The 19,128-nt window shown below is 36.0% G+C and overlaps 1 protein-coding gene across 2 annotated transcripts in view; it reads left to right on the top strand.

Moving 5' to 3' along the window:
- The window catches only part of ALDH1A1 (aldehyde dehydrogenase 1 family, member A1), a 53,484-nt gene that overhangs the window by 20,399 nt on the left and 13,957 nt on the right, over positions 1-19,128 (top strand). For both annotated transcript variants that reach the window (XM_010082849.1, XM_010082841.1), the window contains 5 exons: positions 7,193-7,297; positions 11,447-11,587; positions 14,928-15,057; positions 16,097-16,158; positions 18,138-18,266. In XM_010082849.1, coding sequence (XP_010081151.1) covers positions 7,193-7,297; positions 11,447-11,587; positions 14,928-15,057; positions 16,097-16,158; positions 18,138-18,266 — 567 coding nt within the window. The remainder of the gene's footprint in view (positions 1-7,192; positions 7,298-11,446; positions 11,588-14,927; positions 15,058-16,096; positions 16,159-18,137; positions 18,267-19,128) is intronic.

Genomic DNA, 19,128 nt, shown 5'->3' with positions numbered 1-19,128 from the left:
GTGTGTTCTCTGATTATTAGCTCATTGCAGCAGTAAAATGTAATTCCTGCATCAATTATAATATACAATTCCAAAGGGAAAAAAAAGTTGTATGAAATATTAGTCAAATATCAACTTCTTGTAAGGAAAAACCTGAGGGAAAAAAAAAAAAAGATATTTCACAGCAGGTATTCTGTATTGATATATATAGTTCCTTAAATAATTTTACATATTTTAACTGTATTGCTTAAAGAATACAGCGAGACTCCACGACATATTTGAGCCTAGTAAATCAGAACTTACAGCACTTGCAATGAGCCTCCTTTTGGGCCACAAATCTCTTTCAGGTTTAGACATAACTGTGAGATTTACTGCCATCATCACAGCTCCTCATATCACTTCAGTGATGCTGAATTACCTTCAGCATGTGGGAGCCTTGCACAGCCCTGGTGCCTCTTCACTGTTCCTGACCTCTAAAAAAAAACACTGGTGATGTCATTCCCTGTTTAAAATCTGCAGTAGGAAGTTTGTGAGCAGTCAACTGAGCAACTGTTGAAACTTGGTGATCACTTTTAGCTCTGTGAAACAGGTAGCTGGGCTCATTTGAAGGGCATTGTCAAGAAAAGCTTTATCACAGCAGGAGCTGTTGGTTATCTGGGGGCAGATTTATGGTGGGAGGAGGAGATGCTTTTTGTGGTACCAAAAGTTTGAAAGAGTTTCTGAAGAGAAAGAGAGCTCAGAGAGAAGACAACTTAGACATTTTATTCTATATTTATAAAAATACTTTAATAACTAAGTTTGGGACAGTCCACATTTTAGATAGTTCTGTTTACTTTTCTTGAATATATCTCAGTAGTATGAATTATAGTTTATAACAATAATAGTGAATTACATTAAAATTCTTCCCTGATGAAGAACAAGACAGATGCTGAATATGGGATCATATACAGGATTTTTGCAACATCAGAAATTAAGTATTTTCTTCTCTAAACTTTACTTTTAAGTCACTTCTACAGAAGTACTGAGGCCTGAAACTCAAAACAATACTGAAACCACAGAAAGAGGATCCTTACTCTAAGAAAGATTCAGCAAGAAGTTATGTTTCATAAGGTGACAGCACCTAATGTAGAGGCCCTAAAATCTATTTCAGCAGATCTGAGTCAAAGCTGTCTGGAGTCAGATACTTTCTTACTTCATGCAGTGCAGACACAAATACAGCACTTCACATCTAGCAAATACTTTATAAAATGAGCTCATAGTCCTTTCAAAATACTCAAGGACTGAAGGGGAAAAAAAAAGAAAAAAAAAGAAAAAAAACACTGGGATGACAATGAAAGGCAAAGAGCAGGTCTTGTCTGCCTGTTCTCTGCTCAGGTCATTTGAGTGACCAAATCCACTGACTAAACAATGACAGAAATACTGTAGTCTTGCAGGTAACTTCAAACCCAAATGGCAAATGGTATCAAATTATCTGAACTGAAATCAATCGTTTCAGAGAATGAAGATTCTATTGCACACTAACACTGGGAAATAAAGCCAGTCAGAGGGGTTTTGACTGCAATAGCTTGTTACCTGGGCTCTATTTTAAATGCTAAGCTTTAATAGCATGCAGTATCATCTGAAATAAATGTGTATTTCCAGGTCTAGTGCAAAGAAGTCTGAAAGTCATTAATTCTTTGGGTTGTTGAAATAAAAACCATCTTATTTCCTAAAAATACCAGTGAAATAGCAGTTACAAAATGCGTGGAACAACATTTCTAAAATCTTGCAAAATAAATTTGCACTTCGTAGACCATAGTCAGCTGTCACAGGCAGCCCTCTGCACAGCATGTGCCATGGAAGCGTATTCCTTTGCATTTATGTCTGAGAAATTAGCACAAAACAATCTAATCTGCTAGTGTAATTCTGCTTGACAGACAAAACACTAACCTATTGCAAGATGATCCCGAATTTTTTTATTTTTTTTTCCAGCAGGACAGGGGAGTTGCCAGTGGCTGCTGTTGGCTGACACTTCAGTGTTGCCTGGTTTTAGAGATCCATATCCTGTTTGTTTGCAGCACACACCTCACAGCATTAAATTAGTATGGCTGCGTGCACACTTATGAGTGCAGCTGCCTGCAATGTATGCAACACTGCTTCCACTGAGAGTTTTGACTTTTTCCCTCTCTTTCTTGTCTTTCCTACCAGCATATGCAGGACTGCTACCTAGCTTATGGAAGACATCTGGCTAATTTGGTTCATACATCCCTGGTACAATCTTGTGTATATATTTAATGCAATGAAGTTATGTTTTGATGGGAATGGTATTAGAAACATTAATAAGAAACATATTCTAAACTAATATTATGGGTGTTATTAGTTGGTGGAATAAATTTAGTATTTAAACAAGTACTTTAAAAACCTCCAAAAATGGTATGTTTTGCTATTATTCCTTTCACAGACAGATATGAATTTGGCATACTGTAACATCATAGCAGTGTTATGTTAATATTTACCTTTTACTTTGTCTCTTTTCTTGGCAATGTATGTAGTTACTAAAGATGGCTTTTTTCATATTAACCATTTAACTGCTGTCTTTGCCCTTTCATAACAGTCAGACTTTTGTGTAGATATTCCTATAATCAACTTGATCACATATCCGAAATTTTCAGGGACTTACACAGTTGTTTCCCTGACAGCTTTTGTTAAATCAGGAGTTTGCTGGTCAGTCCTGATGGTCAGAAGGAGCAATGACACTCCATATGTGTTGACCACATAAAAACAAGCTGAAATATTAATAGCAAATTGTTAACATATCCATTTTGAGATAACATTTTATTGATCTTGATAGCTATTAGTAAACTACACACCGATTATTAACAACTACCCAGACAGTCAGTGTAAGAAATTTCAATACTATGCAAAAAATCTCTTCCCTGAAAGCTGTCACATTTTCATAACATATGTGGTTGTGATGGTAGGGTTTAAATCTCAAGTCTGTGTGATAAAAAACATTTATCCCGCAGTTTTAGTGTCTTAACTTTGTCCTGCCCTGAGTCAACTGTAATTTGATTTGATTTGCCTGCCCCAAAGTATTTTCTCGTTTTCTATTTAAATGTTCCTGCTACTCTGAGCAGCAACAGTGGGTCCTTTATCGTAATGGAGATAAGACAGGAATTGCATCCCTTCTGATAGTTAGTCTCACAGCTAACCTCCAGTGACTAAAGGTGAAGCAAGGAGCCATGACCCTAAAGATAGGCACAGTTTGAGCACAAAATACTTGGTACAGTCAGTCAGAGTCTGCCATGGTCTCAGTGATGAGGGCAACCAAGATCTCACATGCTCGCCAGCAACGTAGCAGCCCTGGGAGAGAGAGAGAAGGAAAGGCACCAGCTCATAAGCAAGAGGAAGGGGGTTCAGGCACTGGGAGGGCGGCTTAGGGTGATGACCCTGTTTTAGCACAAAGCCAAACCCAGAGATCACAGAGACGGTTAGACAGACTGTTAACATTGGACTGTATACATTATCATGTCCACTTTAAAGAACAACCTACACAGCACTCGGTAGCAACATAGCCTCCTCTTTTCAACATATGTGCCATGTGTCACATCTTTCCAATGAGGTTCTCCTTTCTCTTTAAAGGCTAACTTACAGAGTCAGAAATAAAAAGTTAACCCACTCTGACTATTTTGCCAGCAGTGGTTCAGAGATGGAAGGCTCTAAGGCAGTACAGATCTTGTGTACCTACAGGTAAGGCTGAGGTTCCCTTTTGCATTTTTGAAGAGAGGTAAATATTTCAAATTTCAGCCAGAGGTCCTTAACCTTCACTCTACTTGTCCTTTAAATTTTCACAGCTGTGTAATATCATATATCTTCTTAGTAATTACAAGTAAACGAGAGCATATTTTTAGTAGATTGTTTCATTCTCTGTCACTTAGTAATTGCTTAATCGATTAATTTTGTGTCAAATTTAAAATGACAGAATGGAAAATCTAGAAATATTATAGGTATTTTAATAATAGTATAAAGTACATCTTTTAAAAGACAACATTTATGTTTTTAGAATAATATGAATGGTGCCATATTTTTACTACACAACTGAAAAATACTGAACTTTCAGGAACAATTGCAGTGGTTTATTTTCCTGTTTGGTTGGTTGGGTTTTTGTTTGGTTTAGTGGAAAACTAGATTAGTTTCTACAGCTTGAACCAACAGTCTTATTAATATTCAGTAGCCAAAAACCTAGAGACAAGTAGGGCTGCTCACACTTGAAACCCTCTTTGGACATAGCTTCAAGGGATATATAGCACAACTGAAATTAGGACACTAGAGCTTGAAAGAGAAGGAAAGTACCATACCAAACAGACAACAAAAATAATAGTTAAAGGAAAGCAGACATGGTGGGAATTTTGTGCCATCTTTGGAGCAAGTATTCTTGTATGACACTGATGTAATTTAGACTTTATAAGGATTTCAAACATTTACTTATTCCTTCAGCTGTATCAGTACCTTTGCCAATTACTTTTTCCCACACAAAAGGACCTAGGTTTTAATTTCTGGGGTTATTATACCACAAAAGGTTACAGATCATAAAAGTTCAATATAGGAAACAACAATGCCAACCTTGCTTTGTTTAAGTCTTGTTCTAAGTGTGCCAGCAGTGTTGCAATCAAAAGTTGATGGTTTTTGTTCCAGCCTTGCAAAGTAAATTCAGTACACAATGTGCTTTCAGACAGTATAAAAGTTTAATCTTTGAGTAAGGACACAGTTCCTAACATTTATTAAATGAGCTTTGGGTATCGGTTTTATTGCTGCTGGGTAAGCTGTTATGATTAACTTTGGTGTGGGCCAGCTGCTATGCAATTATTGTTCTTTTGTACTTCTTAATAGACAGCTGTATGTTTGACACTTTATGAAAAGCTTTACATAGAACTATATTAAATAAAAAGACATTATATTCTAGCAAGATTGGAGAAAGCACGATTTTAGTTTATTTTCTTGGTTTTAATGTTAGACTTTCTCCAGTCCTTGTCAGGTAAAAGTCAGGAGAAAATATTTAAAAGAACAATGTATGCTGACTTGGTTTTCTTAGTACATGGATTTTCCACATGGAGGCAATTAGGCTTTAGACATTGTCTTGGAAGATGGAAAATCAAGAGTGGTGGTGCTGAGGGAAATCAGTGTAGAGACATAAGAGAGATCCTCAGAGTTGGAATAACTATGAAAAACTGTGAAATGGACACAGGTAATATTAATTTGCTGTGATGTGCCTTGCAGTTCAAACAATAATAGTCAGACACTGGTGGTAGCAGTCAGAAAAACAGGGGTATGTTTGCATTTTACACCTAAAGGCGGAATGGCAGGCAGGGAAGTGTCACGAATGTCAGGGTGGCAAAAGATTTTATAGCTGTGACCATTAAATTGGAGGTGGTCAGGAAATTTATAGAAACTACTGAATAAATAATGAATAACATCAAATGGTTAAGATTAGCTTAAACTGAAGATAGACATACTGATTATAAAGCAATGACAGCTAAAAAGGTTAATCAAGGTTTGTCTCGTCAAACCCTGAAGACATACAAGGCAAGTAGCTTCACCCTTCAAAAGCAGGAATTGCAGCACGTGCTGAAGACCAAAACCAGAGAGGTTTGAATTCCTGGTGTTTTGCAGAGAAGCTTTCAGGTAGGGAGAGGAGAGAAAAGAGACCCCCATATACAAGACCATCAGCTGTAATCCTGCTGAGCAGTGAGGGTGCATACACTGTCAACACCCACATTTACTGTATGTTTGTATGATTATATTTACATGCTGAGTACAGGATTATGGGAAGATGGAACAACCCCACGTCTGGCACCCGTAGTATAACCCCTGGGAAATAACAGCATTGTGATGTGAAAACATTCAGATTGAGATCCTGCAAAAAATCTTTCCAAAGGAGGAGTAGAAATTAGCTTTGAAGACTATGACCAGAAGTGCCACTGTTTCCCCTATATTTTCATCTAGGACCTATTGAGTTGTATAGGGCTATGTGTAGCTGAGGACCACAGTCATCTGCGCATAAGTCCCCTCTTTAAATTCCCCTCATTGTCAGGTCTTGGACACTTTAATTTGGACACTGTAAATGTTTTGATGTGTGCTGGTTCATTCTGGAAGGGTAGTCCTCCTCTCCTTGTAAGATCAGGACAGGCAGAAAAGCAGCAATTAAAGAACTAGATGTTTGTGATTTAATCAATAAAGTAATTCAACTTTTTGTCAAGGCAACAATTATATATGAGAGAGGGCTTTACTCCCAGTATGTGCTGCTAAGCATGTTTTTAAGAGTGTCTCTGTGAAATGCATCAACTACCAACAGCAAGGATAGTCTAGGCTTTCTCTAAGGTTGCTAACAGTGTACTTCTGGTGAATACATCAGTCATTTCCTCTTGATTCATTATTTCTGTCCTTATTTAATAGAGTAAATTGTGCTTTTTCTGTAAAAGATTAAGAACACTGTACTTCTGCTTTAAAACTTGATTAGGATCACATTCAGTGAAGCACCAATCCACAAAGCCAAAGGCTTTTGCTGAAAAGTTCCTTCCAAATCTCTAGTTATTTTTCTCCTGTAACATGAAAATAGAGAAATATACTTGCTTGTTTTTTACTCTGGTTAAGTACTTCTTTCTTTGTTTCATTCCACTGACTGCAGTGGGTTATTCTTTTTTGGCAGGAGAGAGTGAAAAGAAATCAAAGCAAAGCTAAATAAGATAGTGTTCTCCAAGATACTATATGTACTATGTATATGAAACCCAAAAACTGGTTTTACTTCTCTCAGGGCACATAACAGAAAGGCCCTCCATCCTTACCGACCCTGTCAGCATAGGAAACCCAGGTAGTTTTAGGCAGGTCTTTTAGGGCTTTACCTCCCTTGTACATTACAGACTTCAGTTTGAGTGAGGAAGGACCTCTTTGTAGCAGTATCTTTTTTATTATATGAAACAAAGTGAAAAGATCATATAGAGAGAGAAAGTTTGCCTCCCCAGAGGAAGTTAATTTTAAAAAGCTGTTCCTGGTTAAGTGCATATGTGATTACTCATCTCTTCAGAACAATGTAGAAACAGCTATTCCATTTTTGAATGAGGTACCTATCAATCAGGTGGCTCTCAGCTGTGAAAGAGAGATTAGTTCATTAAAACAGATAACAAACAACAGCTATATCTATGTTACTAACATTGTTGCACTATTTTTTCCTCTGCAGATATTTATAAACAACGAATGGCATGATTCAGTCAGTGGTAAAAAATTTGAAGTCTTTAACCCTGCAAATGAAGAGAAAATCTGTGAGGTTGAAGAAGGTGACAAGGTAGAGTCTTCTGTCTTGCTCTTAACCCTAGCTTTAAATTAAATTCTGCATCTTAAAAGCAAGAAGGCAAGTGTCCATCTCTGTTAATGTAAAGCAATACCTCAGAGATGTACCTACTTCATCCCATATACTTTCTTCTGTAAACATAATTCTTAGCTTTTTCACTAAGCCTTAATATAGTTTGTAAACAGACACCGAAAAACTGCTTTACTTTTAGGATCTTGTTTATATGAAGAAAGTTATGAATAATTTTGTTGATGTTGTTAATAATATTTATTCTTTGTTATCTTTTGATCTTTAATTTAATTGGATTTTTTTGTTATTTTTTCCTGGCTCTTCCTTCCACAGTGGTGTAACCTGTTCATTATGCATTTATACAAAGCTTTTCATTATAGATAACATGAAGTGGACAAATATTGACATTTTCCCACACAGACTCCAGGGAGATGATTATTGCCAGCATCATTTTTAGCTATGAATATGTCTTTACAGTACTGTTCCCTTCAAATATTTGTTTTTTCTGAAAAATATGTTGGAACATAATCTTAAAAAAGACTCTGAAGCTGAAGGTAACCTGTCAAATAGACACTAATTCCACCAAAACTGGTGTTCCTACCGCATGTTGAATTGATGAGTTTGGGCAGGACACTATAAAGATTGTTGACACCTGTAAAAAAAATATTTATTTTTTGAGTTTTCTTAGAGGAAAATTACAAATAGATGCCATGTAATCAAAGATATAATGAAAACCTAAGCTCTGAAATAAGCATCTCTGTATTTTTGTTATATTTTTTTCTGCTGAAAAGGTCTTGCCTAGTGCTACTACAGAGTCTAAATGTAAGTTATCAAGTGGGGGGGGAGCGGGTAGTTTTTAAATAGAACAGATAATGTTGCTTAAACAGTTTTAAAGCTGTTGACCAAAGAAATTATTTGAATAAACTCTGAGAAAGTAAGTAGAAGTGAATGTTTTATTTCCAATTCACAAGTATACAAAAGTGATGACTGTGATGGAAAATAAAATTGGTTTATAATTAGTTTTGTTTCTTGCAAGTATTTATCTTATTTTCTATACTTTCCTGTTCCACATCAAATTTTTACTTCCACTTTTACATTTCTCACTTTTCTCACTAAATGACATCTGATGTCATTTTAGTCAAGAAATGTGCATATCTAGAATGATTTTTATAACAAGCCTGTTTTAAACTTAGCAGCAAAATGTCCATTAAAAACATTTCTATCCATTAGAACTGCTATACAACTTATAAGCCATTTGTCTGTGTTATAAATCCACCAAAAATTTACTGCCCATATAATAAGAACAATGTTTCAGAATATTTAATTTACTGGACAAAGATTTACTTTGAAATGAAATCGTCTTTTGAGAAATACACAGAAACCCAGTTAATTTGACATTTTGTTCTCACTGAAATTAGTTACTCCATTCTGTAATTTCATCATGAGTCTCTTAATAAACTTTGTCTCAAATGATATCTGTCTAGCACATGAGCAACAGTGGACATACATTATTAAGAAAGTCATTGTGAAGACACATTTTAAACTTTTTGTTAGACAAAAATGGCTTTTGATAGTTTTGTATATCTAATCATGAGTTTTTCAGTGCCTTGTTCTTGCTTTCCTTTAGTCCCAGTTCATGCTGAGTCACTGAGATTATTTCACGCTCTTTTTGTCCTCAGTCAAAGAATTTCATAAGCATGGTGTTAATATGTGAGTTGTATCCCACTAGAACCATACACGCTTTTGATCTAAAATGCTACTTCTTCTACCTCTTCTTTGTTCAATGTTTAAAAACCAAATTATACTGCAAACCAAGTTGGCCTGATATTTTATCATCTTCAAATTAAATTACTCATGATCTGCAACTGTTCACTTACTATTCAGAATTTTTGTAGCTTTCATTACTTACAAGCAATTTAACAACTCATTAAATAAAGAGATAATACTGCTCAACACAGAGGTTTGCTTTCTCTCCAATAATTTTGCAAACTAATGTGTAATGACAACTGCTATTAACAAAATTGCCAGGTGAAATGTACAAATCCAGTAAACTACACAGTCATTGTGAACCTAATATTCTAGAGCCTAGTCTTTAGATAATGAGCCAAGTGATTTTAGGAATTTAATTTGGGTCTACAATAGGGTTAACAAAAGGCTGTACACTGCCTTGCAGTGGAATTTAAAAAAAAAAAAAAAAAAAAAGAAGTGGAGATTGCAAAGCACAGACACATATGTGGGTGGGAACTGTTTTCCTTTCAGTTTGATAGCTTTTTCAAGCTACATTGGCTAATCCTAAAGGCCCCTTGTAATAATAAAGCAGCTCAACACATGGTCAGTGTGTAAAGGAAATGTACTTCTGTAAAAAGTCTAAACTAGCTTTGAAATGGTGTTGATTTATGTGCCCAAGTTAAATTTCATCCAATTGAAGAACATTTTTTTTCTTACTTTTCTTTCACAGCCCTGTATTAGCCTAATATGATTTTTCTTAGTTGTAATTATTTCTGCACTTGTAGAAATAGCACACTACATTGTACTGAGTTTTAATTTACATCATTCACACAAATACAAGGTTTCCTCTTGTTCTTTTCCAGCAAAGGCTAAAGCATACCCTCCAAGTCATATTGCAAACCTGTAGAATATTTATGATAAAAGGGATGAGAAAAAAATAGAATTAATTAAATATTCACTGAATGCAGTTTTCTTGGTCACAGATAAGTGATGAAGCATTTTACGACAATCTGACAGGTTCTGAAGAAAAACAAATATTTTTAATCTGGTAGATTTCAGCTACCTGGTGGAGGTGACTAGTCAGTATTATCCTGTAGTAAAGACTGCTATTTGTAGAGATCCTTCCTATCTTTTCCCGAACTTCCTGGAGAGAACTTTGGGAAGTTCTGTGGGCCTCCTGTCTAGCAGGTCCTTGCTGGGCCTTCCAAGCCACTTACCAACACCACTCCCAGCTTTTAAAAATTGTTTGTGGCTACCAATATCTGTTAAAGATTCAAGACCTGGTTCACAATTAGAACAATTTGGTGTTGACTTCGTCAGCTTTGCTGATTTAGTTAACCTTGATAGTGACTTCCCTGGAGAAGACTCTAGCAACCAGCAGTACAAAAAATGTTTGAAAGAAATCCTTTTAACAATACTTGTAAACTACTCAGGGAAATGTGACATGTATAGATTCCTCCTTTTTTTTCCCTTGAAATTTGTTTTTTAATTTCTAACAAAAAAAACCAGAATAAATTACTTTTTTATATTATTGATTACCTGGGAAAACTTTTACAAGAGTTGTGAAATATAGAAGAACTAGAAGCCTTTTCTCAAGAGATTTTTAATTGGTTTTTTTATATCCTGGAACATCCTTGCACAGAACAGAGTTTTATGTAATTCATTGTAGATTTCCCAGCTATAGTGAAAGCCAAATGATAAATAAAAATTTATGTTATAAAACACATAAAGGGACTGACAAATTAACTTGCTTAATGCAAAGACAATGCTTAGACTTCAGAATATTCAGGTTTAGCATTTTAAATCTGGACAATTAGTCAATTGTTAAAATTGTTTTAAATACAAAAGTTCCTTAAAACTTTCAAAAACAGATTGATTCTTCTTCCTCAGTGATAAATTTGTGTTCATGTCACAACACATTCTGAGGAACAGAGTTTTCTCTGTTCAACAGAGAAACAGGTGGTTCAACACACCACCAGATAATTTTAGATAATACTGAGGACTTAAATATTTAACTTACAGATTTGGGCATCTCTTTGTATATGAAAGAGACTAAATTGCATCAACAGTGTAATTCGTGCATGTACCCCCAATTTCAGACAGTAGAAGCCAGAGGGTTTGAAACTCTAAATTTTAAAAATAAAGATCCTTAATTAGTTTTTATTTTAGAATCTTTGAGAACCCATCTGTTTTGCATAGAACTTTACATTGCTGAAATGATAGCAGAAGTGTTTGAAAGAAAATAAACTACGTATCTAAAATTACTGTAATAATTATGATTAGATTAGGATCAGTGTCTCTTATTTGTCTTGCAAAACACCTTGCAAATGCAAAACATTTAACAAGCAGCAAAGCTGATGACAGAACCAATTATTGCTTTTAAAAGTTTCCCTGTTTTCCCCACAGGCAGATGTAGACAAGGCTGTTGAAGCAGCTAGAAAAGCTTTTGAGCTTGGGTCACCCTGGCGTACAATGGATGCTTCAGAGCGAGGACGGCTCTTGAATAAACTGGCTGACTTAATTGAAAGAGATCGGCTGATTTTAGCTGTGAGTATGATATGTGAACAAAAAGACTGGGGAAAAAAAGCCTACGTACTGATCTTTAAAGAAAGATATAAGCAAGTAGAACACACTAAATCCTTGGAAAGTCAGGCTGTCTCACTATCTCTTTTTTGTTTGTGTTGCAAATGGACCTCATGAAAATGGTTTGCACTCTGGTCTGTTAACATCGCACATCCACAAAGTGCTTGAGTATTTGATCAGTTTTAAGATAATACTTAAGCCACCTACAATCAATGCAATTTCAATTGTTGATTCTTAAGGACACACTAATATAGATCACGTGGTAAACACTTGTCTAAACAAAGGCCCGAATCAAGGCCTAAACTCCAAGCTTAGCTCAGCACTTACAGATGATACAAGTCAGAACTGGAAGAAAATTTGAGTTTCATGTTCTTATATTTTGTTATCAGTAGTCCTTCATTAACTCCAGCTTGCAACTGACAATGAGTGAAAAACTTTAACCGGAATCAAAGCCAGCAATGAATTACTTTTTAGTAGGAAGAACGTGGGGGGTAGGGAATTATGTTCTGTCTTTGACAGCTACTGAATATTGGCCATTTTACCACTCTTAGCAGCAGATATATGAGTTGTAACACCACCACTGATTGTGCACTAAGGCAAGAAAGAACATTCAAAATAGAAATGCACCACAAACTTGATAAAGTGTGATACACCCCGTCTTGTTTTAAACCTCACATATGATGTCACCATTAAGATGATCTCTTCACCGTTTCACGCACCTTCTGGAATTAACGTTTAGGCAGGATAATTGCTTGCACTGTCCTGAAGATGAACCCCGCTTTTCTGTCAACAGTGTCAAAAATCTAAGAAAGCAGGAGGAATATCCAGCACTTAGGATCATCACTCAGACTGATCTAATCACAATTTGAAGGATTTAGTCATTAGCTACAAATTGTGCCATTGATAAGCTCATAAAATTTAAACCTTCAAAATATGTAAAACTTGCGAAGAATCTATTGCCCATTGTATTGTCCTTATGGCTGCAGTATAGAAAGACATTTGCATATGTCCCAAACAAGTTTTTAAAAGAAAAATGAAAATTCAAAAGAACTGAGGTTATTTCCTTGAACTCCAAAGTCTGCAACTGTCAAATTTACACTTTTCTTCAATCATTCCTCTAAATTAACCCTGTCATTTGGTAGGAACTGATAATCACTTTGTTTCTCAGAAGAAAACTCAGGTAGCTATAACTTGAGTCCTTAGCAATGCTAGATTTATTGGAGTTGAGAGAGACAAAATTTTAAGAGAGTTACATTTTTAATATGGACCCATTGTTGGTTAAATACTGGATAAGCTTGCTTCTTTATTGTATAGCCTAAGGCATTACACATGCAAATACAATGGAGTAATAACATTTTTTTTTCCACAGGAAAGCTGAAACATAAAGTTTTTGTTCCCGCTTGCCATTTTCATATCATGAAAGTATGGCTGCTTTTCTGTGGAGCACCTCCCAAGTTTCTATTTTACTAACTGTTCTTATTTCCTGCACCCTACTCACGTTATTAACTACCTTTTGCTTTTAGATAAAGTGTGTTTGAATGAAATACTTTTCAGACTTCATCAAAATGAAGAGAGATTTTCTTGACTCAAAGTTATATTAACTGCAGAACTAGTACTATAGAATAGCAAATAACGTTGTAAACACCTGACATACAAAATAGACCCCACAAAGCTCATTGAAAAGGCATTTTCCTGTGTTCATGCATTGGACCAGGATCAAAATTACTCAATTTCAGTGTTTCATATAATGATAAGATGCCTCTTCTGAAGCTCCAGAGGCTTAACAGCCCTACAGGTAGGCTACTAGAAGAATAAGTCAAAGCAGGGTACTGAAAGAGCCACTGGGAATTTTGTTTCTTAGATTTCAGTCTGTTGTGATATTCAAAGCTATAGAGTTCATAAATTTGAGGTCGGGAAAGAATCTTCTCCTGTGTCCAAACAGAACAACACGGTACTCGATGTATCGCATAGAATGGCAAGAGCATGTGTCCTTTAATCCGTTCCTTGTCGCTGAAAGCCATCAAGCATTGCTGGCTCTTTCATTTATTCTGTTCTTTTCCCAAGTGTGATATCCGCAATGTGTCCAATTAACTAAAACTGCAGCCTTCACAGGGGAGTTGTTGGTGAAGCATTGTACTTGCGGGATCAATCTGTAAACTCAACCTGAAATGCTAAAGAACCTTGGGCATAAAAAATAACACATTAAGAAAAGAAAATAATATTTCTAAGATCTGACTAGATCTTGAAACTATAGTATATACTATACTAGGTATCCTAACAGGATTGTTCACAAAGCTGAAGGTCTTCAGTGTCTCTGTGCTAGAAAATTTGAGAAAAAATATCTAGTAGTGTGAAGAAGATGTTGACACTATTTAAGAATGCCACACGGTCTTTCACTAGATGTCCCAACAATTAGGGGTATTGGAATGGTGTTAATCCAAACCACACTCTCTAGATTTGGCTGGAAATCAATCCTATTTAGTGCTGGTGTCTCTGTGGGATCGTTAAAGTACAGTGGGTGGAACAGTATCGATGCTAAATAAATATTTGCTGATTATTATTCCAAAGGTTTGTATCTGCCTGGCATGGAGATCCATGGTATGGAGAGTCAGGCCTGGCTTCAAATAAGACGGTTAGTTCACTCAGTTAGTAGTTAGCCCACAAAAAAGTCTCTTCTGCTAAGTATTTATTTTTCATAGTGAATTGTTCTCAGTTATGATTTCATGATAGCCCAGATCTTTCCTTTGTACATCAAACAGTCAAGGTATATTTGGGGTATTTTATTCCATGTTTTGAGTCTTCTTGATCATATAAGTTGCAAATCACTAAATCAATCTAGGTGCTAATAATTAAGCACCTAGACAAATTTTCCTTAATAGTTAAACAGCACAGGATTCAAAGATAATGCAACAGTTATTTCCAGGAAAATACTGCCTACCTTGGGTGTTAGTGTGAATAGGACGATTTTATTTGCACCGGTTATTTGTACAGACTCCTAAATGATCTTTTCATCTATGCTTGCAGAGTATTTAATATAAGATAGAATAGTGTAACTGATTCAGATGGGAGAAGTGTTACTGTTTTTTTCAGAACTTATCACCATTACAAGCATGCCATAATCATCTGAAAATTGCTAGCTTGGATTTTTCAAATGTTAAGTATACTTTGGATGGAAATTAATCTAAATGTTTGTACTAAAGCTAAAAACTTCTGAACAGAACAAGCAAAAGCTAAATGACAAAGTACAGGTGTCAGAACTGTTATCAATATTTGATATTAACTTTTTAATTGCTGTTGTCTGCAGACAATGGAAAGCATTGATGGTGGGAAACTCTTCTCCAATGCTTACCTAATGGATTTAGGTGCCTGTATCAAAACGTTACGCTACTGTGCAGGCTGGGCTGATAAAATCCATGGGCGTACTGTTCCAATAGGTGAGTAGTTTTGAGATAACAACAGTACAGAACTGAAGCCAATGTGATCTATAAAAACTGCCTTTTTCTAAACATTGTGCAACACAATATCTCAAATGGAAAATATTTTAAATAGGTGTTAATATGTTGTTTAAGATTTATCATAGTGCTCATTTTAAATATTTAGTGCAGTTATTCACATTTATTTCTTGTTCTATACACTACTAATAAATACTGTTTATTGACCAAAAGATTTTAGCCAGTATGTACATCTAAGAAGTCTGGTAGGTTACTTTTGCAAGCAGTGTATAGTTTACGCAATGCTACAATAACGAAAACCAGGTATGTGCTTATTAAGATTAGCATAAACAGTAATATTTGTTTCAGTTATTGGATAATGTACTAGGAAGTGTACTAAGAGATAGGAATGAGGAAACATTCCTTTATTTTGCTGAAATTTCATTCCATTTCCTGTCCCATTAAGAAGCTCTATGTTTCTAGCTGTCTTCTCTCAGAAGGACAAAGAAAAGAATGGTAATAAAGAAAGAATTAAGGAAAACTAGAGTGATAAATGCTTCCAAGTTTTTTGCATCGCGTAGATCTCTATACTAGGCTTAATGTAAGACATGTTTGTTTGAATCAAAGAGAATTTTCTACTTCATGGATTTGATGTAAGCTAACATCTAATATTGAAAAATGTCTGATATGTACCTAGGATTGCAAGTAGATTTTAAAAGAGCACTTTCCAAAAAAAAAAAAAAAAAGTGATGAAAGAAAAAGAAATGAGGAATCCTCATGCATACTGTACTGAGAAACAGGGTTATCACTGCAAAAAGTCGGTCAGACTGGCTGAATCAAACCTTGGAGCTATGAAGAAAGTAGATATTGAATCCAGATGTACTTTATGTTTGGTTTTTTGCATAGTTAAGGTTTTGAAAATATAATTTATAAGTAAAATTGCAACCAGCTATGTTTGGTATCGAACTTAATCTTCTTTCTGACTTAACTGTTTCTCACAAATGCTTTGTCTGAATGTCTAATTTATTTTTTCTTTGCCTAGATGGAAACTTTTTTACATTTACAAGACATGAACCTATTGGTGTGTGTGGCCAAATTATTCCTGTAAGTTGGAGACATTTATGTAAAACACAAATATTCCTGTTACAACTGGAAATGCTTTTGAAATGTTGTCTGTGTAAGTGCATTTGTGAAACATTACCAATCAGAAAATTGCAGGTCCTGAAAAATGGAGATTATCCTCAGTACTCATCAAATTCTGCAACACAGTTTTTGATGAGTCAATCTCATCTGACCTTGTCTCTCTCCTCCCTGTATATGGAGGGAAAATAAATCTCAAAAGACTGACTGATGGATTAGTTTTAAATGTAGAATTTTGTTTTGTTGGAACAGAAAGAATTAGAAACAAACAAGTAGGAGAGTAATATTTACAACCTGTAAGAAATAAGCTCTTCGGGACCTGGAATATCTGCTCTGTACAGCATCCAGACAGTAGGATCTTTATTTATGATTAAGACTCATTCATCGTGTTGATGGTACAAGTAACACAGAGGATGTCCCTAATAAGCACAGTGATACTGAGCTATATACGTTCTGATCTCCTGTTCAATGTCTAAATTCACAGATTTGAAGTCTTTTAAGTGAAGATTCAAAAGGCCTGCCTGAGTCTGAACACAAAAAACACTGATTAACTCAATTTTTAGATTTGTGATGTCTAGACAGTTTCAATGGGTTCCTGCGAAAAATGTTTGCGTGCACTAGACACTCCTAGTCCACCCACCTCTTTGCACAAGGTAGATATGAGCAGCCTGACCTGACCTGCTTGACAGCTTACCAGATTCTGACATAGTCACCTTGTCTACCAGGTTTGCTCAGACGTGGGTCCCACACGTGTTCCTGATGTCTTTCAGTTGAGCTTGCAGATTTTCTGGCTCTTCAGACCACCACATTGGTTTAGAGAACACCATTGGAATACTTTTAGTTCTGGCCTCTAGGACAGCCTGGGAATCTGCTGGGTTAGATTCTCTTGTAGGTCAGGCACAAGATATGTCAAGTAAAGCACTCAGAGCCAAGGTATGCTAAAGAACTAGAAACGCTAGATATAGCCACTTCTAAATAAAATTGCATGCTGAAAGTATGAGCAGTTAGTACAAACACTGGCTTCCCTTATAAAATGTTCAAAGACTTCTGAGTATATTTTTATTTTTTCTCCATCAAAATGTGAACCCATCAGGTAGGAGGCTTCTACCTAAACCGAAAACTTTGAGGACTACGTGAATGTTGCAATCAGTTTTGCTGGCTCATCATGTCCATTTCCCTTCCACTCACACAGTTCCACTGCAGTGATGAAGATCCAGAAAACCCTGTCATCCCTTAAGTCATGCTATTTGTGCTCCTGATATTTTTGGGGGTGGGGTGAGACTGAAATGAGATAAGGACAGAGATAAAGCATGTATACTCCTCCAAGCTTTTCTGACACAATAGGTCACTGTCAACTGTCTTTTTTTCCGTCATGTAAAGAAAGGTAAGGCATGTTACAACTTTTGTGCTGAGGGTCATAGGCTCAAAGCTTCCAAAACCATTAGAAGTATTCTCAAAGGGGCAACCCATTTTTTCTCCCACGCACGTTGTCCCTCATACTGCTGAATATGGGGTCCAAAGGAGTCAGCTGCTTTGTAGTCTGGCTGGCCTGACCACAGTAGGCAGCTGTCAGTGAAACCTCCAAGGAAAAGGGCAGGGGCAGAATTACATATTATTATCTTGTCTCCCTTAAAAACTGAACTGATGATGGATGTGATCATTTAATATAGCAAAACTCCCAATTTCACCACTAATCCAGCAACCTTCTCTAAGACTTTGTTAAAGGAGTACAATTATTATCTCTTGAGCTATTAACTAAAACCTTAGATCCCCTGGACTCACACATACCAAAATCATAGGTCTTTGCAGAACACAGCTTGCCAGTTGCTTTTTCAGAATATCTTTATTCTGAAAACAAAGAGTTCAACTACCCAGTTGACAATTTGCACTATTATCACAGAAAAAGGAAAGCCACAGGATACACCTTCTCGTCTGTCTTTCAGTGGAACTTTCCATTGGTTATGTTCATCTGGAAGATCGCCCCTGCCCTTTGTTGTGGAAACACAGTGGTTGTCAAACCAGCAGAACAAACTCCCCTGACTGCCCTTTACATGGGATCCTTAATTAAAGAGGTAAGTCACCAACAACAGGGTTTTTTGCCCTTCTCAGAAATGTAATAGTATACTGCAGGTGAAATGCCACAGAAGTAATATAAGCCAGGCTGCCCTCTGCAAAGTACTTCTCATTGCATGTCTAGCCTTGTACTATGGAACTTACCTGACTGTAAACCAGTGAAGCAAATCCAGGGCAAAAACATGCATATTTTTCAGCCTAGTCCGTACACACAAAAATCTCCCACAACAGCAATTCAGCAAGCTTTTTTCCTTGGCAGATATATCTGTATTATAAAAGCACAGTACCTTTCCAGAGCAGAGTACTTAGAGTTGGGTGGCAATTACTTTATTAATGTAGTTATCAAAGAAAGGGACATATTTATTTATTTTTTTTTTAATTTAACAACATTTTCATCCACCTGGGTTTATTATTAACAGGGAACTGTAAAATTGAACTGGTGACTGCTGCCAAACTTGTGAACTCTCTTCACAAAGAAACTGGGAGAATACACTTTGTGCTCTTGGGAATGTGGTAGTTTCTCCAGAGTCTCCAAAGTTACATTGACTGTTGTGCCCAGCCCAGCAAACACACAATGAACAACAGTTAAATAGTTTAGCTATCTTTCTTTCCAATAAAATCAACAAATGTGATCTAACATGTTTGAAGAGTTGGCAGAGATGTCAGTAGTCACCAGTGCAGTAACCTTGCAGAGTGTTAATGGAAATGACTTGGCACATTTTATTATTCTGCTTCAAAACAATGATTCAGCAGACTATACTGACTGGTTATAAGTTAATATTTCACAGAAACTAAATAACTATCAGGAAGGAGCCAAGTCCTACTGTTATTGCATCATAAAGTAAACCCTATTGGATAATA

This window comes from Pterocles gutturalis, unplaced genomic scaffold (genome assembly GCF_000699245.1).
Source record: "Pterocles gutturalis isolate BGI_N339 unplaced genomic scaffold, ASM69924v1 scaffold27966, whole genome shotgun sequence".
In the NCBI taxonomy this organism is placed as follows: domain Eukaryota; kingdom Metazoa; phylum Chordata; class Aves; order Pterocliformes; family Pteroclidae; genus Pterocles; species Pterocles gutturalis.
This window is presented reverse-complemented; position numbering and strand designations above follow the sequence as displayed.